The sequence below is a fragment of the Sphaerodactylus townsendi genome, linkage group LG13 (assembly GCF_021028975.2).
Source record: "Sphaerodactylus townsendi isolate TG3544 linkage group LG13, MPM_Stown_v2.3, whole genome shotgun sequence".
Lineage (NCBI taxonomy): Eukaryota > Metazoa > Chordata > Lepidosauria > Squamata > Sphaerodactylidae > Sphaerodactylus > Sphaerodactylus townsendi.
This window is the reverse complement of record NC_059437.1, coordinates 41,987,204-42,004,248: the sequence shown is the minus strand read 5'-3', so window position 1 is coordinate 42,004,248 and position 17,045 is coordinate 41,987,204. Positions and strand designations below refer to the sequence as shown.

General features: G+C 46.3%; 1 protein-coding gene across 1 annotated transcript in view; it reads right to left on the bottom strand.

Annotated features, from left to right (window-relative positions):
• FBXW8 (F-box and WD repeat domain containing 8) overlaps positions 1 to 17,045 on the bottom strand; it is an 86,493-nt gene that overhangs the window by 17,377 nt on the left and 52,071 nt on the right. Inside the window, exon 7 of the mRNA XM_048514381.1 lies at positions 15,320 to 15,529. Coding sequence (XP_048370338.1) covers positions 15,320 to 15,529 — 210 coding nt within the window. The remainder of the gene's footprint in view (positions 1 to 15,319; positions 15,530 to 17,045) is intronic.

Here is a 17,045-nt window from a genome sequence, read left to right as displayed (position 1 = left end):
TGACTTCACAATGGCAAAGTTCTCAGCTTTAGGATGGCAACTGAAAGCAGTGGCTTAGTGTGGCAACTTATCAGCACTAGCATTATCATTATGGGATGCCTGGCTAGTACTGCACAGTCAGCACATAAACACCAGCAGAGTCAGAGAGAGATGGAGCGAGAAGTATATGCGTTCAATAATAAATTTACTGATGAGCTAAGATTTGGAAGATCTCTGGGGGCGGGGAGAGTGGGAATTGGAAGTGAGGGCTGAAACAAGGGTAAATCTACACAAAGGAGCCAGTGTTGGGGAGGTGGGGGTGGGAAGGGAGGGAGGGAGGTGTGGAATAAAAAAAAGGGGGGGACATAAAGCAGTTAATATGCATGAATAATGGATGTTTGATTTAAAAGCCGTTTACTCCGATATGATGTAATTTCTTGACAACCAGCCAGCCAGACTGAGAATCTTGCAACCTGCTGCCAGGGAGAAGTCAGCATGCAGCAGGGGGAATGCTACCTCATCTAAGAACATGCAGAAAATTGACTTCCATGCCATCCCAGAGGTTACTTTCCATCGGCGCTGGTGCGCACACACTCATAAACACTCGAGATCTCTCTCAGGTGACGAGCATACCTGTGCAATGCTCAAAGATACGGCTGAGGAAACAGCAGAAGCGACACGTTTCTAACTTTGCAGCCACCAGGAGTGCAAAACAACAACCACCCTCTTCCAAGTGTCTAATCTTGCCATATAAATTAGACCAGGAAAGTTGTTGTTTTTTTAAAAGATATGTCCCCTTTCATATTTTTTTCCTGTTTGAAGAGAGTCAAAGCAATTGACGGAAAGCTGTCATCTCCAAGTCGAGCCAGACATCATGCGGGCAGACAGTGCCCAGGCTGCAGCAGTGAACTCTGCCAAAGCACCTGCAACTCTTGCTGTTTCTGCCACGGACCTTTCCTGAGAGCAGCCTGCCAATCCAGGAGAACTGCCAAACCCGGCAAGGTTGGGATGTGGGCAGATGTCTGCTGGAGGCAAAAAGGAGGTCACCCGACTCTTTTAACCCGCGGACAAAGACAAACGGGAAAGGGAGCCTTTGCCCATCCACTAAACGCAGCGGTGGTTCTTTCGCCAGACAAGAGTGGGACGAGGCGGAAAAGCACAAAGCAGGCAGAGGATCTTGCTTTAGTGCACTCAGTGAGTGTCCGAGGAACTGGACTGTCAGGTTGAGATGCTTGTCTCTGAACCAAATGAGATGGAAATGCTGTAAGATCTGCGAATGGGTCTCAAGCTTAGTTTTTGCTGTTTTTACTGAAGTTGGGGGGAGAATTTGTAGAAGAAGAAGAGTTTGGATTTATATCCCCCCCTTTCGCTCCTGCAGGAGACTCAAAGGGGCTTACAATCTCCTTGCCCTTCCCCCCTCACAACAAACACCCTGTGAGGTGAGTGGGGCTGAGAGAGCTCCGAGAAGCTGTGACTAGCCCAAGGTCACCCAGCTGGCGTGTGTGGGAGTGCACAGGCTAATCTGAATTCCTCAGATAAGCTTCCACAGCTCAGGCGGCAGAGCTGGGAATCAAACCCGGTTCCTCCAGATTAGATACACGAGCTCTTAACCTCCTACGCCACTGCTGCTCCTGTACTGAGGCTGATGCCTGGGGGCAGCTCCCTAATTGCCCGACTGAAGGAAACTTCTCAGGGGGGTAGAGTGTGAGCTCAGGAAAAACAAAATCTACAAGAAGAAACAGTAAAATACTTTCTCCCCTCACCCAACTTGATACAGACTGGGTCTTCCCATCACTGATCATCTAACATTTTGTGCAGTTGGATCTTAACACGCATAAACCAAAGTTAATGCAACAAAGGGCGGGGGGGGGGGGGGCTTTCATAAAACTCTACCTCTGACTCCGTGCCAGAGAGCCTCAAAACAGAACCCTGTGAATCTAAATTTTATTTTGAGAAGGAAAAAGTTTCTAGCCCTCATCAACAAGAAGAGTCTTAACACACGAGTAGCTGGAAGCTGATAATAATAATAATAAGCCTTTATTTGGCATAACAATAATCATAACACAATAAAAAACCTGAGATAAAAGTTACACAAATACAAAGGTTTAAGATAGAATATAAATTATTGATTGTGCATCACCTCCAGTAAAAACCGTGCTACCAATTTACAAGTTTCATTGTCAGAATTGTCCAGAAGCAAAGGAAGTTTACCTGATTCTCCCATTTCACTAGGTATCCTAGAAAGAATATTGGAATATTTTGATCTGATATTAGCAAATTTAGGGCAGCAAAGCAGTTGATGTGCCAATGTTTCAATTTGTTGTTCACCACAAGAGCTCATTTCCAAGTTGTTAAATCTACCACGCAATAAAGCGGAGGGGAAAACATTGAAGCGAGCAAGTGAGAGGGCTCTTCTCTGCATAGGATTAGTCAAAAAATACAAATAGGGAGCCATCCTGTTTTGATATAGGGGTATTGAAAGATGTAAGGGTGAACAAGTTTTCATAGCACCCCTAAATAAATTAATCCATTCGCTTTCCAACAATTTTTGTTTTAACAAGTTGTAGGATTCTGAACTAGATAGCGGGAAGAAGTTTCTAGCCCTCATTATCAACAAGAAGAGTCTTAACACACGAGTAGCTGGAAGCTGATAATGTAAGACATCAGAGATTCAGGTAACGTTTCCAGGAGCCATCGTTCACCAACAGCTTCCTGGCCTTCTGTATCCACGCTTGTTAGTCGCTGCCGTTCTGAGAGTCTTAATCCTTCTAACAAGTGTATGTGTTGGGGGGGATTTTCCGAATCTAGTCTAATAACCAGAAAGCTTCAAACTCTGCCAGTTGAATAAATCGTATTAAGTTCCCTTCACTGTGAACAATTCAATCTGGAAATTGGTGCATGTGTGAGAAAGTCCACCACCTCCTGAGTGCTGACAAGATTTGGGATTTCCAATGCAGATGGCTCCAAATATGGTGGAATGTAAAAGCCAAGGCGATTTGCTTAGGTTGCTCACAGAATCCATCATAGCTCACAGCTGGAGACAGCTCAGAATTATCCTGGTCCTTTACCTGACAGGTAAGAGGATTCGCTGCGGAAAAGGATTCTAAGGTTTAAGACAGAATCCTATGCCATGAATGTAGGTTTTGGTTCAGGGCCACAGGCAGCCTAGAAATGCAACGGGATATGAAGTAGGGCTACGCTGAATCATGAGAAAACATTTGACATAAAAAAGGGAGCTTGAGAGACCCAAAACATCAGCTGTTTTTACTGATTTGTTCCAATTCACAGCTCCTCTAAGGAAACTTTTAAAGAGAGTGGTTTCAGCATGGTGTAGTGGTTAAGAGCAGTGGACCCTAATCTGGAGAACCGAGTTTGATCCTCCACTCCTTCATGTGAGCAGCAGACTGTAATCTGGTGAACCAGATTTGTTTCCCCACTCCTGCATTCCTGCTGGGTGACCTGGGGTTAGTCACAGTTCTCTCATAACTCTATCAGCCCCACCTACTTCTCACAGGGTGTTGGTTGCTGGGAGAGGAACGGAATTTCTCCTTACAGGAAAGAAAGGCAGGATATAAATCCAAACTCTTATTTTTCTTTCTTCTGCTTTGTGTTGGCGATATGATCAAACCAATCTGAAGCTAACATGAGGTCACTGCATCACAATAGCCCAATCAAGGTTTGGTACTTAATAATATCACAAAGAGAACTTGGGAGAGATGGCAAAGCTTCCTGCCCTCAAAGCAGCAGAACTTTTTTGGCCTCATACCACAAATCTGTGAATTATTGCCAGAACAGGAGGACAGCCTTTGCAGGGGGAATTCTTCAAATGAGACGTGGCTTCTTACCTAGTTTATTTAACTTCATGTATATCCTGCCTTTCTCCCCAAAGGGGACTTACATCACAGCAACCCTGTGAGGTGGGTTAGTCCAAGAATGCGCGGCTGGCGAGTGGCCCAAGGTAACTCAGCAAGCTTCCATAGCAGAGTGGTGATTTAAACTTGGGTTTTCTAGATCCTACTCCCGTGGTGGCGAACCTTTGGCACTCCAGATGTTATGGACTACAATTCCCATCAGCCCCTGCCAGGACATCCAATTGGCCATGCTGGCAGGGGCTTATGGGAATTGTAGTCCATAACATCTGGAGTGCTAAAGGTTCGCCACCACTGCCCTACTCCAACACTTTAACCAGAACCCCATGCTGGTTCTAGTTGAAAATAGGAACAAAAATTCTTCAGCCAAGGGGAATCCAACAAGGGAGGGTATGCAACAGGACCGGCCTTCCTGGGCACAAGATCCAGGTTGAGCAGACTTCATCAAGGTTGCTTGTTATCTAGGAAATACTAGGGGTTTTCTGCCCCTTCCATATTTCAGAAGGAATGATAGCATCACTCTAGAACTGCGTTCCCCCACCTTTTTGATCCTGGAAGCACCTTCAGAATTCCGACACAGTATCGTAAGTGCAGCCACAAAACGGCTGCCACAGGAGGCAGAGCCAGCCACAAAATGTTTGCCACAGGTTTACTTCAGTCACATAGTGAACATTTTAAAACTCAGTGACACCTCGGACATATAATTATCTCAGTTACCCAAAACACCATTTCAATAACACAGTCAAACAAATCTCCTGTAACCATTCAGAAGACCTGTTGGACAAATGCCCTGTCAGGGTCCACCCGTTTCCTAAGAACACTTGGCAGGTGCCAAAAAAGGAGTCGTGCAAAAACAGCTACGTATAATGGTGAATATTTGGTGTGTGTGTGTGTGTGTGTGTGTGTGTGTGTAAAGTGCAGACAAGTTGCCGCCGATTTACACAGCGCCGTAGGGTTTTCAAGGCAAGAGACTAACACAGTTGGCATTGCATAGTTCCTTTGCACAGAAACTCTGGAATTCCTTGGTGGTCTCCCATCCAGATACTAACCAGGGTCGATCCTGCTCAGCTTCCAAGATCTGAGGAGACTGGGCTAGCCAGGGATGAGCTAAGAAATGTTTTTGCAGACATCTTCAAAGCTGTTCTGGTCCCACTTCCTCCAATGAAAAGATTACCTAGACTTAAATTACCCGTGGGCAGGTAATTCTTCCAGACTCCGAAAGGAAAAGACAAGAAAGGAAAAGACAAGAAAATGCGCAATCTGTTTTACTATGCAGCAAAACAAGAAAAGTCTCTTGATGCAACCAATCTGAGCCTCCTGTACTCAACTCAAACCCATAGCCTCAGGCTCCTGCTTCAGCTCATCTGGCAAACAGCTGCTCTGTTCTGTACAAAAATCTTGCACATTGGACGTGTTCGTCACTTAGGGTGCAATTTTCAACGTTTCTTTTTAAAATTATGTTATGGACAAAGAAACAAAATACTCCAGGCCTTGGAGACTATCTACCAACTAGCCCCAAATTTGTGATGAAAGTGCTTTACAGGCCTACAAGAGAAGAAGAAGAAGAGTTGGATTTATATCCCCCCCTTTCTCTCCTATGGGAGACTCAAAGGGGCTTACAAACTCCTTTCCCTTTCCCCCTCACAACAAACACCCTGTGAGGTGGGTTAGGTTAAGAGAGCTCAGAAGAACTGTGACCAGCCCAAGGTCATCCAGCTGGCATGTGTTGGAGTGAATAGGCTAATCTGAATTCCCCAGATAAGCCTCCACAGCTCAGGCGGCAGAGCGGGGAATCAAACCTGGTCCCTCCAGATTAGAGTATACCTGCTCTTAACCACTACACCACTGCTGCTCCTAGAGGCAGCACTATCACCCTATAATCTTTTCTTTTTCCACTATCATCTTATTTTCTAATGGCAAAATCATCCAAATCTTTGGCTACTTAAAATCGGGGACTGGAGCTGTGGATGGACAAGACAGATCTTTCTACAAACTGGAGAAGGCCCCCAGGTTTGAACAAAAACGTGAAATCTAAAGAACAACAACAAAAACCATTGGGGTGTTTAAAGAGAGCTTAAAATTTAAAGCATGTTATATTCTGAAGAACTATTACAAAATGAAGTACATAAATTTATTTATTGGGTTATTTTATCTGGTTTTTTCCCCCTGAGGGAGGGGGACACACCAAAAAGGTGTACAGAAACAAACCAACAAAACAGAGTTTAATAAACAACAGGGAAAAACACAAAGAATAAACTAAACTATATCCTGGCCTTGTCCTGGATCCACTGATCAGCCGGCCACAGACTGCAAGCCAAAAGCCAGAAGTTCACATCTCTGCTTATGCGTGTGGAGACTGGGGGAGGAGCCAATTTTATTCCATGAGGCAAACGAGAAAGGAAAAAAACAAACAAAAGAGGACTGAATCAAGCCAACATTTGAGGGAGTCTACCCTCTATTAACTAGGGATTAAACATCTATCATAATGTCTACTTGAGCTCTGTACTTTGGTCAAATGGCCTCCATCGGTCTCCCTTTTTAAAAGGGGCAAAGCTTTGTCTGGGGTGGTGGGGAAGGCAGTTTGCCATCTTAGCCCAGCTGTGGGTGGGTGGGTCAGGGGTTTGGAGATGGGGGTGGGTGGGTGGGTGGGGGAAGCAGAAATGTTTTGTCCAGGGCGGCAGGGAGGGTGGCCTGCTGCCTTTGCCCTGCCTCGGGCAGGCTGCTCCTGGGTTGGAAGTTTGGAAAGGGTGGGAGGGAAGTGGGAGGGTTTTATCCAGGGTGGCGGGCAGGGCAGCCTGCTGCCTGTGCCCTGACATGGGCGGACTGCTCCTGAAGTTGGGTGTTGAGAAAGGTAGGGGGAAAGAAGAGGGGTGGCTTTTGTACAGCCTGCGATTGGTCTAGGGCAGGGGTAGGGAACCTGCAGCTCTCCAGATGTTCAGGAACTGCAATTCCCATCAGCCTCTGTCAGCATGGCCAATTGGCCATGCTGGTAGGGGCTGATGGGAATTGTAGTTCCTGAACATCTGGAGAGCCGCAGGTTCCCTACCCCTGGTCTAGGGGAAGCCATTGGCGGGCCTTGTAGCACTCTCTTTTGAGCACGAGGATGAACCGTCACCCAATGGGCACGCAGGATAGTCCCCTGCACACCCACTGGTTGAAAGTTTGTCATCGGGCCCATTTGCATGTTAGTGAATTATATAGGGTAAGATGTCAGATCAGCCCTTACTGAGCCAGATAAGTTCTACCATGGTGTAAGGCTGAGGATTTGGTGCACATGCTGAACAATGCTCCACTACCATAATATTGGTGTTACTGGGCATGAAAAACAAAATAGAAGAACAAGAGAAGAAGAGTTTGGATTTTACAACAACCTTTATTAGGCATTTAAAACAGGCTCTAGAGCATTACCAGACATTTATGAAGTACAAAGAGTTCGGATTTATATTCGACCTTTCTCTCCTGTAAGGAGACTCAAGGTGGCTTACAAGCTCCTTTCTCTTCCTCTCCCCACAACAGACACCTGGTGAGGGGGCTGAGAAAGCGCTGAGAGAACTGTGACTAGCCCAAGGTCACCCAGCAGGAATGTAGGAGTGCGGAAACACATCTGGTTCACCAGATAAGCCTCTGCCGCTCAGGTGGTGGGTAATCAAACCCGGTTCTCCAGCTTAGAATCCACCTGCTCAACCACTACCCCACACTGTCTCTACAATCAACAAAACATTGCCATCTTTAAGTTAAGCATTAAGTCCTTGCAAAGTCATCTACAGTTGATCTGGTACTCTGCAAACAAGCTTAATTAACTGATTAATGGGTTAAAAGGTGTATTAGGCGACAAAACAAATCCTTTGGTAAACAGTATGAAATGACTCTGTGATTGTATTATACAGAAGAAGCAAAGAACGGAGACAGCCTGAATATGCTCCAGCTGATATGGTCCTTTTGCCAACAGTCTGTAGACTCTTGGCTCCGGAAAACACAAAATGCAACATGACTTGCTGAGGGAACGGAAGCTTCTATCCCCACAAACGTAGCCAAAACACACCGATATGTCTCCGATTTCAAAAGGCTCGCTTACTGAAAGACAGCTAGCTTCTGACCAGAGTAATCAACCAATGCAAAGTCCTTTCACGTCTGGGGAATAATTATTCTAATAGACATTAGTAATTAGTTTCCGGCGTGTGTCAGCCGGTCCGGCGATGCCAAGCAAGCCCGCGTCCTTGTCAAACACATCCCAGCCGTCTGGACTCCTTCGGCCCCATCTCCCTGATTGGAATACATGCTGATGCGCTGCTCAGGACCATCTGCCAATGCGCACCGAAGACTTCGCAACTACATTAGGTGATTAGTCCATGTGTCCAGAATGGGAGCTGCGAGCAGACCGTTCCCTTCCAGTTTTCTTAGGGGCCTGAACCAGTCCCTTTGGACTTTCAATCTACATCTTGTTGGATATTGTAAGGGTCTGTTACTCCGGTCATCAACAAGACTCAGGAAGATTTTCAAGAGCTTTATTGGAACTGTGCCATCCCCAGGTTCAGACAGCTGAAACTGGGGGTTTGGCTCTTTGACCCCTGGAATATACCTTTACAGTTTAGTTCAACCCCTGGATTTCCCCCCACCCTCTCATTTCCCAAATATCAGCATGTGAAAGGACAGCGGGAACAAGGGCATTGTTTAAGTAGACAGTTCACTCCATCAGGAAGGCAGATAAGGGTGAATGGCTAAGCTCTATTGAACTAGTTCCATGGTGGCGAACCTTTGGCACTCCAGATGTTATGGACTACACTTCCAATTGGCCATGCTGGCAGGGGCTGATGGGAATTGTAGTCCATAACATCTGGAGTGCCAAAGGTTTGCCACCACGGAACTAGTTACTCTGCAAGCAGGGGGAGGCCTCCGTAGCCTTGAGCGATGATAACGGCTGGGCCCTCTGTGGCTGGGGGGTGGACGTGTGAACTGCCAGGCCTGGAATGGCGCAGGCCTGACAGATATACAACCAAAGTATTAAAAAACGCGGTTCGCTTTTCTGCCTCCCAAGACATCCCGTGCCACTAAGAGTGTGCCACAGTTAAGTGATGCATCAATGGAAACGCCAAGAGAGATCTAGTTAGAGGCATTTGCAATGTTGATGGGGTACCATTAGGCCAGTGATGGCAAACCTTTTAGAGACTGAGTGCCAGGGGCAGAGGGAGGGGGAACTGTGCCTGGGGCATGCGTGCGCCCCGCGCCCCTGCCACACCCATCTGGCCCCAGAACGCCACTCCCCTGGAACCTCCTTGCCACGCCCCGCAGGGGCATGTACTTGGTGCATCGCATACCCCCCCCCCCCCCGGTGCCCTTGGTGCTACGTCACTGCCAAATGCCCAAACTGGGACAATGGCATGCATGCCCATAGAGAGGGCTTTGAGTGCCCCTCTGGCACACGTGCCATAGGTTTGCCCCCACTGTCTGTGATTGCTGGATAGAGTTTTTCCATTTCCAAGAGCTTTACAGCCCTTATCATTGCCCTCTGAAGTAAGCCTCTGGTTATCAGAGATCCATGTACTCTACAGTCTCAAATTATGGTCCTGGGTAATACACATCTTTGTGGCAAAAAAAGAACTTGCTGACTTTTGCAACCTGTATCAACCAGGCAAAGGGAACACCTGGACAGAATCGCTTTTCTTTGACACCATTTGTTTTGCCCACATTTGATTTCACAGGGAAGACCAGAGAAGCCCCGTTTCTCTCCACCCTCAAGGGTAACTTTATCCGTCCACTCCCTCTCCAGATTAGAATCCACCTGCTCTTAACCACGACACCACGCTGGCTCAGACCGTCCCTCTGCACACTTTTAGGTTCCTCATTCTGATGCTCGCAGGACTTAAAGGAATATGAAAGGGGCTTAAATATACTGATCTTGGTAGCAACCTCCGAGATGCCCCCTGTGACATTATTCTGGGGTAGCCTCCCAGACCTGGAGAGGGAATAGGCCCAAAGTCTTTGGTTAGCCCTCTGCAGGGCAAAGGGCCTCAGGAGATGCCCGGCTGTGCTGATTCTGTAATAAAAGAATAACACCCGTCTATTTTACAGATTGGAAGTAAGTATTACTGACATAATGCACACAATGCGCTCTGAGGGCACACGTTTATACACAATCCTTTTAAAAAATTAAACAACATCATTCATTATGCAGAACTCAAGGCTGTTGGGGAAAGAATATATGGCGGCTGTGGTCTATGCAGGTCTGCCCAGGGATGCTTCCTATGGGATTTTTTCCCCTGTATTGGTAGAATTAGAAAGTAAAACAGTTTACCTGAATCTGTCACAAATGCCTTATTTTAAAAAGCCTAATAACTGTTTTGCTGGATTATCAGGGCCATCTAAATCCAGCATTCTATTTTAAAGTCATTTAAACTACCAACTACCACTAGATCTCACAAACGTAAGATTGGTGAAAGACAGCGTGGTGGAGTGGTTACAGTGTCAACATACAATAGGACTGTGGTGGCGAACCTTTGGCACTCCAGATGTTATGGACTAAAATTCCCATCAGCCCCTGCCAGCATGGCCAACTGGCCATGCTGGAAGGGGTTGATGGGAATTGTAGTCCATAACATCTGGAGTGCCAAAGGTTCGCCACCACTGCAATAGGAAGACTCAGGTTTGAATCCTTCCTTTGCCACAGAAGTTTGCTGGATAACTTTGGCCAGTCACACATTCTCAGCCGAATCTAACTCAATGAACAATTGTGAAGATAGTCATGTTTAGGTATTTGAAGGGATGTCATGTTGGTGAGGGAGCAAGCTTGTTTTCTGCTGCTCTAAAGACTAGGACCAGGAGTCATGGGTTCAAGGTGAAAGAAAAAAGATTCCACCTAAACATCAGGAAAAACTTCCTGTCAGCAAGGGCTGTTCGACAGTGGGATGCACGACCTCGGAGTGTGGCGGAGTCTCCTTCTTTGGAGGCTTTTAAACAGAGGCTGGATGGCCACCTGTCAGGAGCGCTTTGATCGTGTGTTCCTGCATGGCAGGGGGTTGGACTTGATGGCCCCTGGGGTCTCTTCCAACTCTACGATTCTGTGACTCCAACCTGGAGGAGAGAAGAATGGTGGAAGCGGATCAGCTTCCGCTTCGCCTAAGAGAGTTTCTCCTTCAGAGAAGCAGCCTTCGGGATCGCGGTGAATTATTAACGTAAGAAAAGGATAAAGAAACTCTTCGGGCGGGTTAAGACTGACAAATATGTTATCATGCTGGAAAAGGCGGGCGTAACCATGACACATGTACCTGGATCTATAATTTAAGAACGGAAGTCTTGAAACGGACCAGGTTTCAACGAACCTCGTGCAAAGCCAGGGCCCCTGTCTCCATTCGGACAATACCTTCATGTCAGAGAACCGCACAGTGTGTCATGTTATTCCATGACAAAACGACTACGGATTGTTGAGATCACTTTTGGACTGCTACGCTGGATTTGCAGCGCTTTTGGTATTTTAGCAATGGCACAGTAGTTGACTTTTGATTGCTGGTATTATCGTAGCTTTGTATGTGAAGTGGAATTTGTTTGTTTGTTTGTTTGTTTGTTTGTTTGTTTGTTTTATATACCGCCCTCCCCCTGAGGGCTCAGGGCGGTTCACAACAGGTTAAAGCAAACATTAAAACATAATTTAAATATTAATTATATAAAAACAGAACCCATTTTAAAATGTGGATGGCGTCTGGCTACCCCCCTCCCCCCCCTTGTGCCCACGGGAGGCCAGATGACATGGTAGATGTATTTTCCCACTGTTATGTAACATGGGTGTGTGTATTTGCAAACATGTATTTGCATTGTGTGTATCATTGCAACACACCTGGGTTTTTTTTTTAAAAAAAAATTTCTTATTTCATTTGGTTTGTCATCCCTCCCTTTCCTGTCCAGAAAACATCAAATACGTATACTGCATCACTTTTTGTGTAGCTGGGTAGTTTCTTTTTCCCCCTCTCTCTCTCTGTTATGGTATATGAGCTGTTTTGGAGAGAAAGGTGGGATATAAATTAAATAAATTAAAAAGACTTATGTATGTATGTATGTATGTATGTATGTATGTATGTATGTATGTACCGCCCCTCCCCCAAAGGGCTCTGGGTGTTGAACAACACAATAAACAGACAATTGTATTAAAAACCCATTTAAAACAGTGGATTAAATAAAATTACATCGGCATCCAGCATAAAAGAGTTTGGATTTGGATTTATATCCCCCCTTTCTCTCCTGTAAGGAGACTCAAAGGGGCTTACAATCTCCTTGCCCTTCCCCCCTCACAACAAACACCCTGTGAGGTGGGTGGGGCTGAGAGAGCTCCGAGAAGCTGTGACTAGCCCAAGGTCACCCAGCTGGCGTGTGTAGGAGTGTAAGGCTAATCTGAATTCCCCAGATAAGCCTCCACAACTCAAGCGGCAGAGCTGGGAATCAAACCCGGTTCCTCCAGATCAGAGTGCACCTGCTCTTAGCTACTGCTCTTAGTCACTATGCCACTGCTGCTCCCAAACTTTACAAAACTTCCTAAAACTTCCTAAACCCACCCTGGAAAGAACAAACAAGAGAGCGGAGAAATAAAGAAATAGAAATAAAGGGGCCCAGAATGTGTGCAGGGGGAATGTTTGTGCAAAAAGTGGACCTAAACATAATACACAATAGCAGGTATGGTGACCTACAGCAATCTGTGATGAGAACTGCAGTTATGGGCTGAAAGGCACAAAGAGACTTGAGTCTTAAAGTCTACAGGTTGAAGATAATAATCTTACTACCTTGCTTTTAACCTTGATCCTAGCAGCATCCCTAGAAATGGAGTTCAGGGAACCTGCTTTCACCTGTGTACATCCCTGGGTCAGGTCACACAGGTGTTCTGGCGGTCTCATGCCTCCCTGACACATGGAGGTCCAGTTCTAATCTGGACAGTGGGATGTGGGAGCCCCTATTTGTTCCATTGGAGTCTCCATGTTTGTTGATATGGCAACTTGTTCAATTCCTCAAGACCATAGATAGTAGCTCCCTGTGGAGAAGGTTGAGGCTTCATATACATGTATGTGCACATGTGTGTTGACACATACATATTTTGTCACCTGTCATATCTGAAGCGGCGCTGGGTGATACAAGAAGAAGACAGCTGGGATCCTCCAGGCAGCCAAGCTCTGCTGACATTATAGCCGGCTTCTACATTCTTCCAGGCACTCGATGATGCTAAATGAAGTGACACGTTCGGGATGCGGGCAGTTCTGAGGAACCTTGTGCTTTTAAAAAGCAAGCAGACTATTTAAAGCCTGCTACAGAAAGGCAAAGAGTTCCCTCTAGAGGCCTACTGCTGCACAAAAAACAACAATCTGAATCCCTCTGCTATGCCTCAGTGGAGCAAAGAGATGTGTTCATCACTGAACAACCCTGAACAGCACTATTTGCCTCAGTGTTGCATCATGGGAATCATCCCATTTTTGTGTGGGGAAAGTGGACAAGCACGCCATGGAACCCCGTACTCTGAGCCAGAGTGACTGCCACTCCACCCTCTCACCAACAAGGGAAAACCATGGGCCAGACACAGAGACCCAGGCACAACCCCAGTTCACTGAAGCACTCAGGAGAACTTTAGTAAGTGATTGTACAAAGGGAGAGTCACCATTCTGAGCCTCTTAAGAAGATGAAGACGAGTTTGGATTTATACCCCACCTTTCTCTCCTGTAAGGAGACTCAAGGTGGCTTACAAGCTCCTTTCCCTCCCTCTCCCCACAACTGACACCCTGTGAGGTAGGTGGGGCTGAGAGAGTTCTGAGAGAACTGTGACTAGCCCAAGGTCACCCAGCAGGAATGTAGGAGTGCGAAAACACATCTGGTTCACTGGATAAGCCTCTGCCACTCAGGTGGAGGAGTGGGGAATCAAACCCAGTTCTCCAGATTAGAATCCACCAGCTCTTAACCACTACACCACGCTGGCTCTTAAGCAGACAGCAGGATAAAAATATAAGACATAAAGGACATCTGTGGGTGTCCTCTGACCTAGACGACCCAGGCTAGCCTCATCTCATCAGATCTTGGAAGCTAAGCAGTCGGCCCTAGTTAGTACTAGGATGGCCTGGCAGAACGGGCTTCTTGCAATCTGGGGGCTTTGTTACCTTTCCAATAAACACTACTGATCAGCAATCCAGAGCCTGTTTATTGTTTCAAGGATAGAGATCTAACATGGAGCAAACAAAAAATGAACCCTGGAGGAGTGCTCCATCTGAACGCTCAGGTCCTGCACTACTTCTGGTAAATGAAAATGTAAAGCAGACAGGTCACGGACTGATGAATGTAACCTTATGAATGTAACCTTGTGGGTTCAAACACTTTTAAAAGACACCAGAAAGACAGGCGACGCTTGCTCATTATGGAAGGAGAATTTGGCTATACTGCCTTAGCAGGGTGGTTAGGAGGATAATGCGCAAAACTTTTTTTTCTAATTTATGCTGGTGCTCAAAGTGTGGACTCAAAGTGGCATGCAATTTCAGACAAGGAATAGAAACAGAAAACCACATTTCTATTTCTACTTCCACGGAAATAGAAAAACACAATAGAAAACAATAAGACTGCACAATAATTAAGAAGAAGAAGAAGAAGAAGAAGAAGAAGAAGAAGAAGAAGAAGAAGAAGAAGAAGAAGAAGAAGAAGAAGAAGAAGAAGAAGAAGAAGAAGAAGAAGAAGAAGAAGAAGAAGAAGAAGAAGAAGAAGAAGAAGAAGAAGAAGAAGAAGAAGAAGAAGAAGAAAGAGGAGGAGGAGGAGGAGGAGGAGGAGGAAAAGTAGTAGTAATAGTAGTAGTTTGGATTTATATCCTACTTTTCTCTCCTGAAAGGAGACTCAAGGTGGCTTGCAAGCTCCTTTCCCTTCCTCTCCCCACAACAGACACCTTGCGAGGTAGGTGGGGTTGACAGAGGAGGAGGAGGAGGAGGAGGAGGAGGAGGAGGAGTTTGGATTTATATCCCCCGTTTCTCTCCTGTAGGAGACTCAAAGGGGCTTACAATCTCCTTGCCCTTCCCCGCTCACAACAAACACCCTGTGAAGTAGGTGGGGCTGAGAGAGCTCTGAGAAGCTGTGACTAGCCCAAGGTCACCCAGCTGGCATGTGTGGGAGTGTACAGGCTAATCTGAATTCCCCAGATAAGCCTCCACAGCTCAGGCGGCAGAGCTGGGAATCATACCCGGTTCCTCCAGATTAGATACATGAGCTCTTAACCTCCTACGCCACTGCTGCTCCTTAAAACCCGTGATATTTAACAACAGATCTACCTGCCATCAAAAGACTAATTCCAAGAGGTAGGGGGAGAAGGCAGTAACATCTCTGTTCCAAATTGAAACAGTCTGATCCTAGGCGCTTCCTCAGAACACAAGGATTCTCAACCCCTGTAAGCTGTGTGTGATGAAACAATAATCCCCAATGTGCCAAAAGTTTTCCATTTTAGTATTTGGTGAAACCCGATGCTTAAATACCTTATTTGTCTCATTGATCTGCCAGCTGAAGCCTTTGACTCCAAATGCTGCTTCGTTGGCTGAGACATCCAGACATGTGACAGGCAGGCCGTAGACAGAATGCAGAATTTTTGTGGGTTCTCCTGCCTTCAGAAGGTAAACGTCCTCATCTGCGGCGGCTACTGCGACAGGACCGCATGTAACTTTGGGGACCAGGTTAAGCGAGTTGACCTGCAACAGTTTCAGATGGTTTCAGATGCTGCAAGATTTTGACTTCAGTTCTAACCTTCCTGGCTCTTTCCTCAGGTCTGCCAAGATCCTGTGAAAACCTGTTGATGTGTCAGCTTTTCCCTTGCTCTCGCTGTGGAACTTTGGGGACGGCCGGGAAAAGGTGGCATGGGAAACCCCTGACTTGTTTTTCTTTTTGTTCAGGGCGAGAAAATGCTTTCTCACCCTCCAGCAGGGCAGCACCTGTCTTATTTTTGGTGCAGTCTTGAAGATTCTGCTCTGCTTGGAATGTTGCTAGTTACTTCACCCCACAGGACTCCCAAGGGAGGGGGTTGGAGGGGAGGGCATATTCACCCAGTATTGCTGACATTTAGTTCCAGCAAAGAGCTGCTGATAGCTGTATGCTGAGATCCTGTTCAATAAACTGATTTCTGCACCCAAAGGTCTGGTTATTGAAGGGGAGGTCGACAGAGTCTGACAATATCCCCCAAATGCATCAACCAAGAGTTTAGCATCTTCCTCTAACCCTTTTGCTTATCTGAGCATTTTCTTCTTAGGAGTAAACAGTAAACTATGACAGTAAACTGGGGTGTGTGTTTATGTGTGTGTGTTATGTTGACCAACAGGGCAGTGAAACAGGGTCACTGAAAGGCAATAGGTTCAAGCATATCTAGAGAACACCCAGGGATACATGAACAAAAATAGTATTTTGTGGAAAAAAAAGGAAAAACAAATCTTGTTGACAAAAAAACCCCTTTCAAAAACCTGGCAAAGAGAGAGAGAGACACAAATTTGTAAATTGGTTATTCAACGAATAACACACACACACAGCAAAAAAAATATATTCCCAGACAGCATGAGGGACAGCGTTCCCTCCCACACTGACCTGTACAAATTCAAGGTAGGTTCAAGGAGAAGGAAAAGAGATTCCACTTAAACATCAGGAAAAACTTCATGACAGTAAGGGCTGTTCAACAGTGGAATGCGCTACCTCGGAGTGTGGTGGAGTCTCCTTCTTTGGAGGTTTTTAAAGAGAGGCTGGATGGCCATCTGTCAGGAGTGCTTTGATTGTGTGTTCCTGCATTGCAAGGGGTTGGACTTGATGGCCCTTGGGGTCTCTTCAAACTCTATGATCCTACATACAGCCATCCTGAAGTATTCCCCACTCCCCATGGATCTCGTACTACACTGCAGATACTTATAACCACACTGTGCAGCCAGCTCCATACGCTTGGATTCAACGTGTGGAAGGCAGGTTAGCACCCATTCCCCATTTTGCGCCGCTTAGTCTGGGGATCCAGCCTACCTACTTTCACCATCATCATCTCCCTCCACCTCGCCCCAAGATCCCTTTTGGAGAGGAAAGGAGGCGTGGCCACTGTCTGACAGTCAGCGTGGAGTAGTGGTTAAGAGAGGAGTGCACTCTAATCTGGAGAACCGGGTTCGATCCCCTGCTCTGCCACTTAAGCTGTGGAGGCATATCTGATGAACCAGATTAGCTTGTGCACTCCAACACATG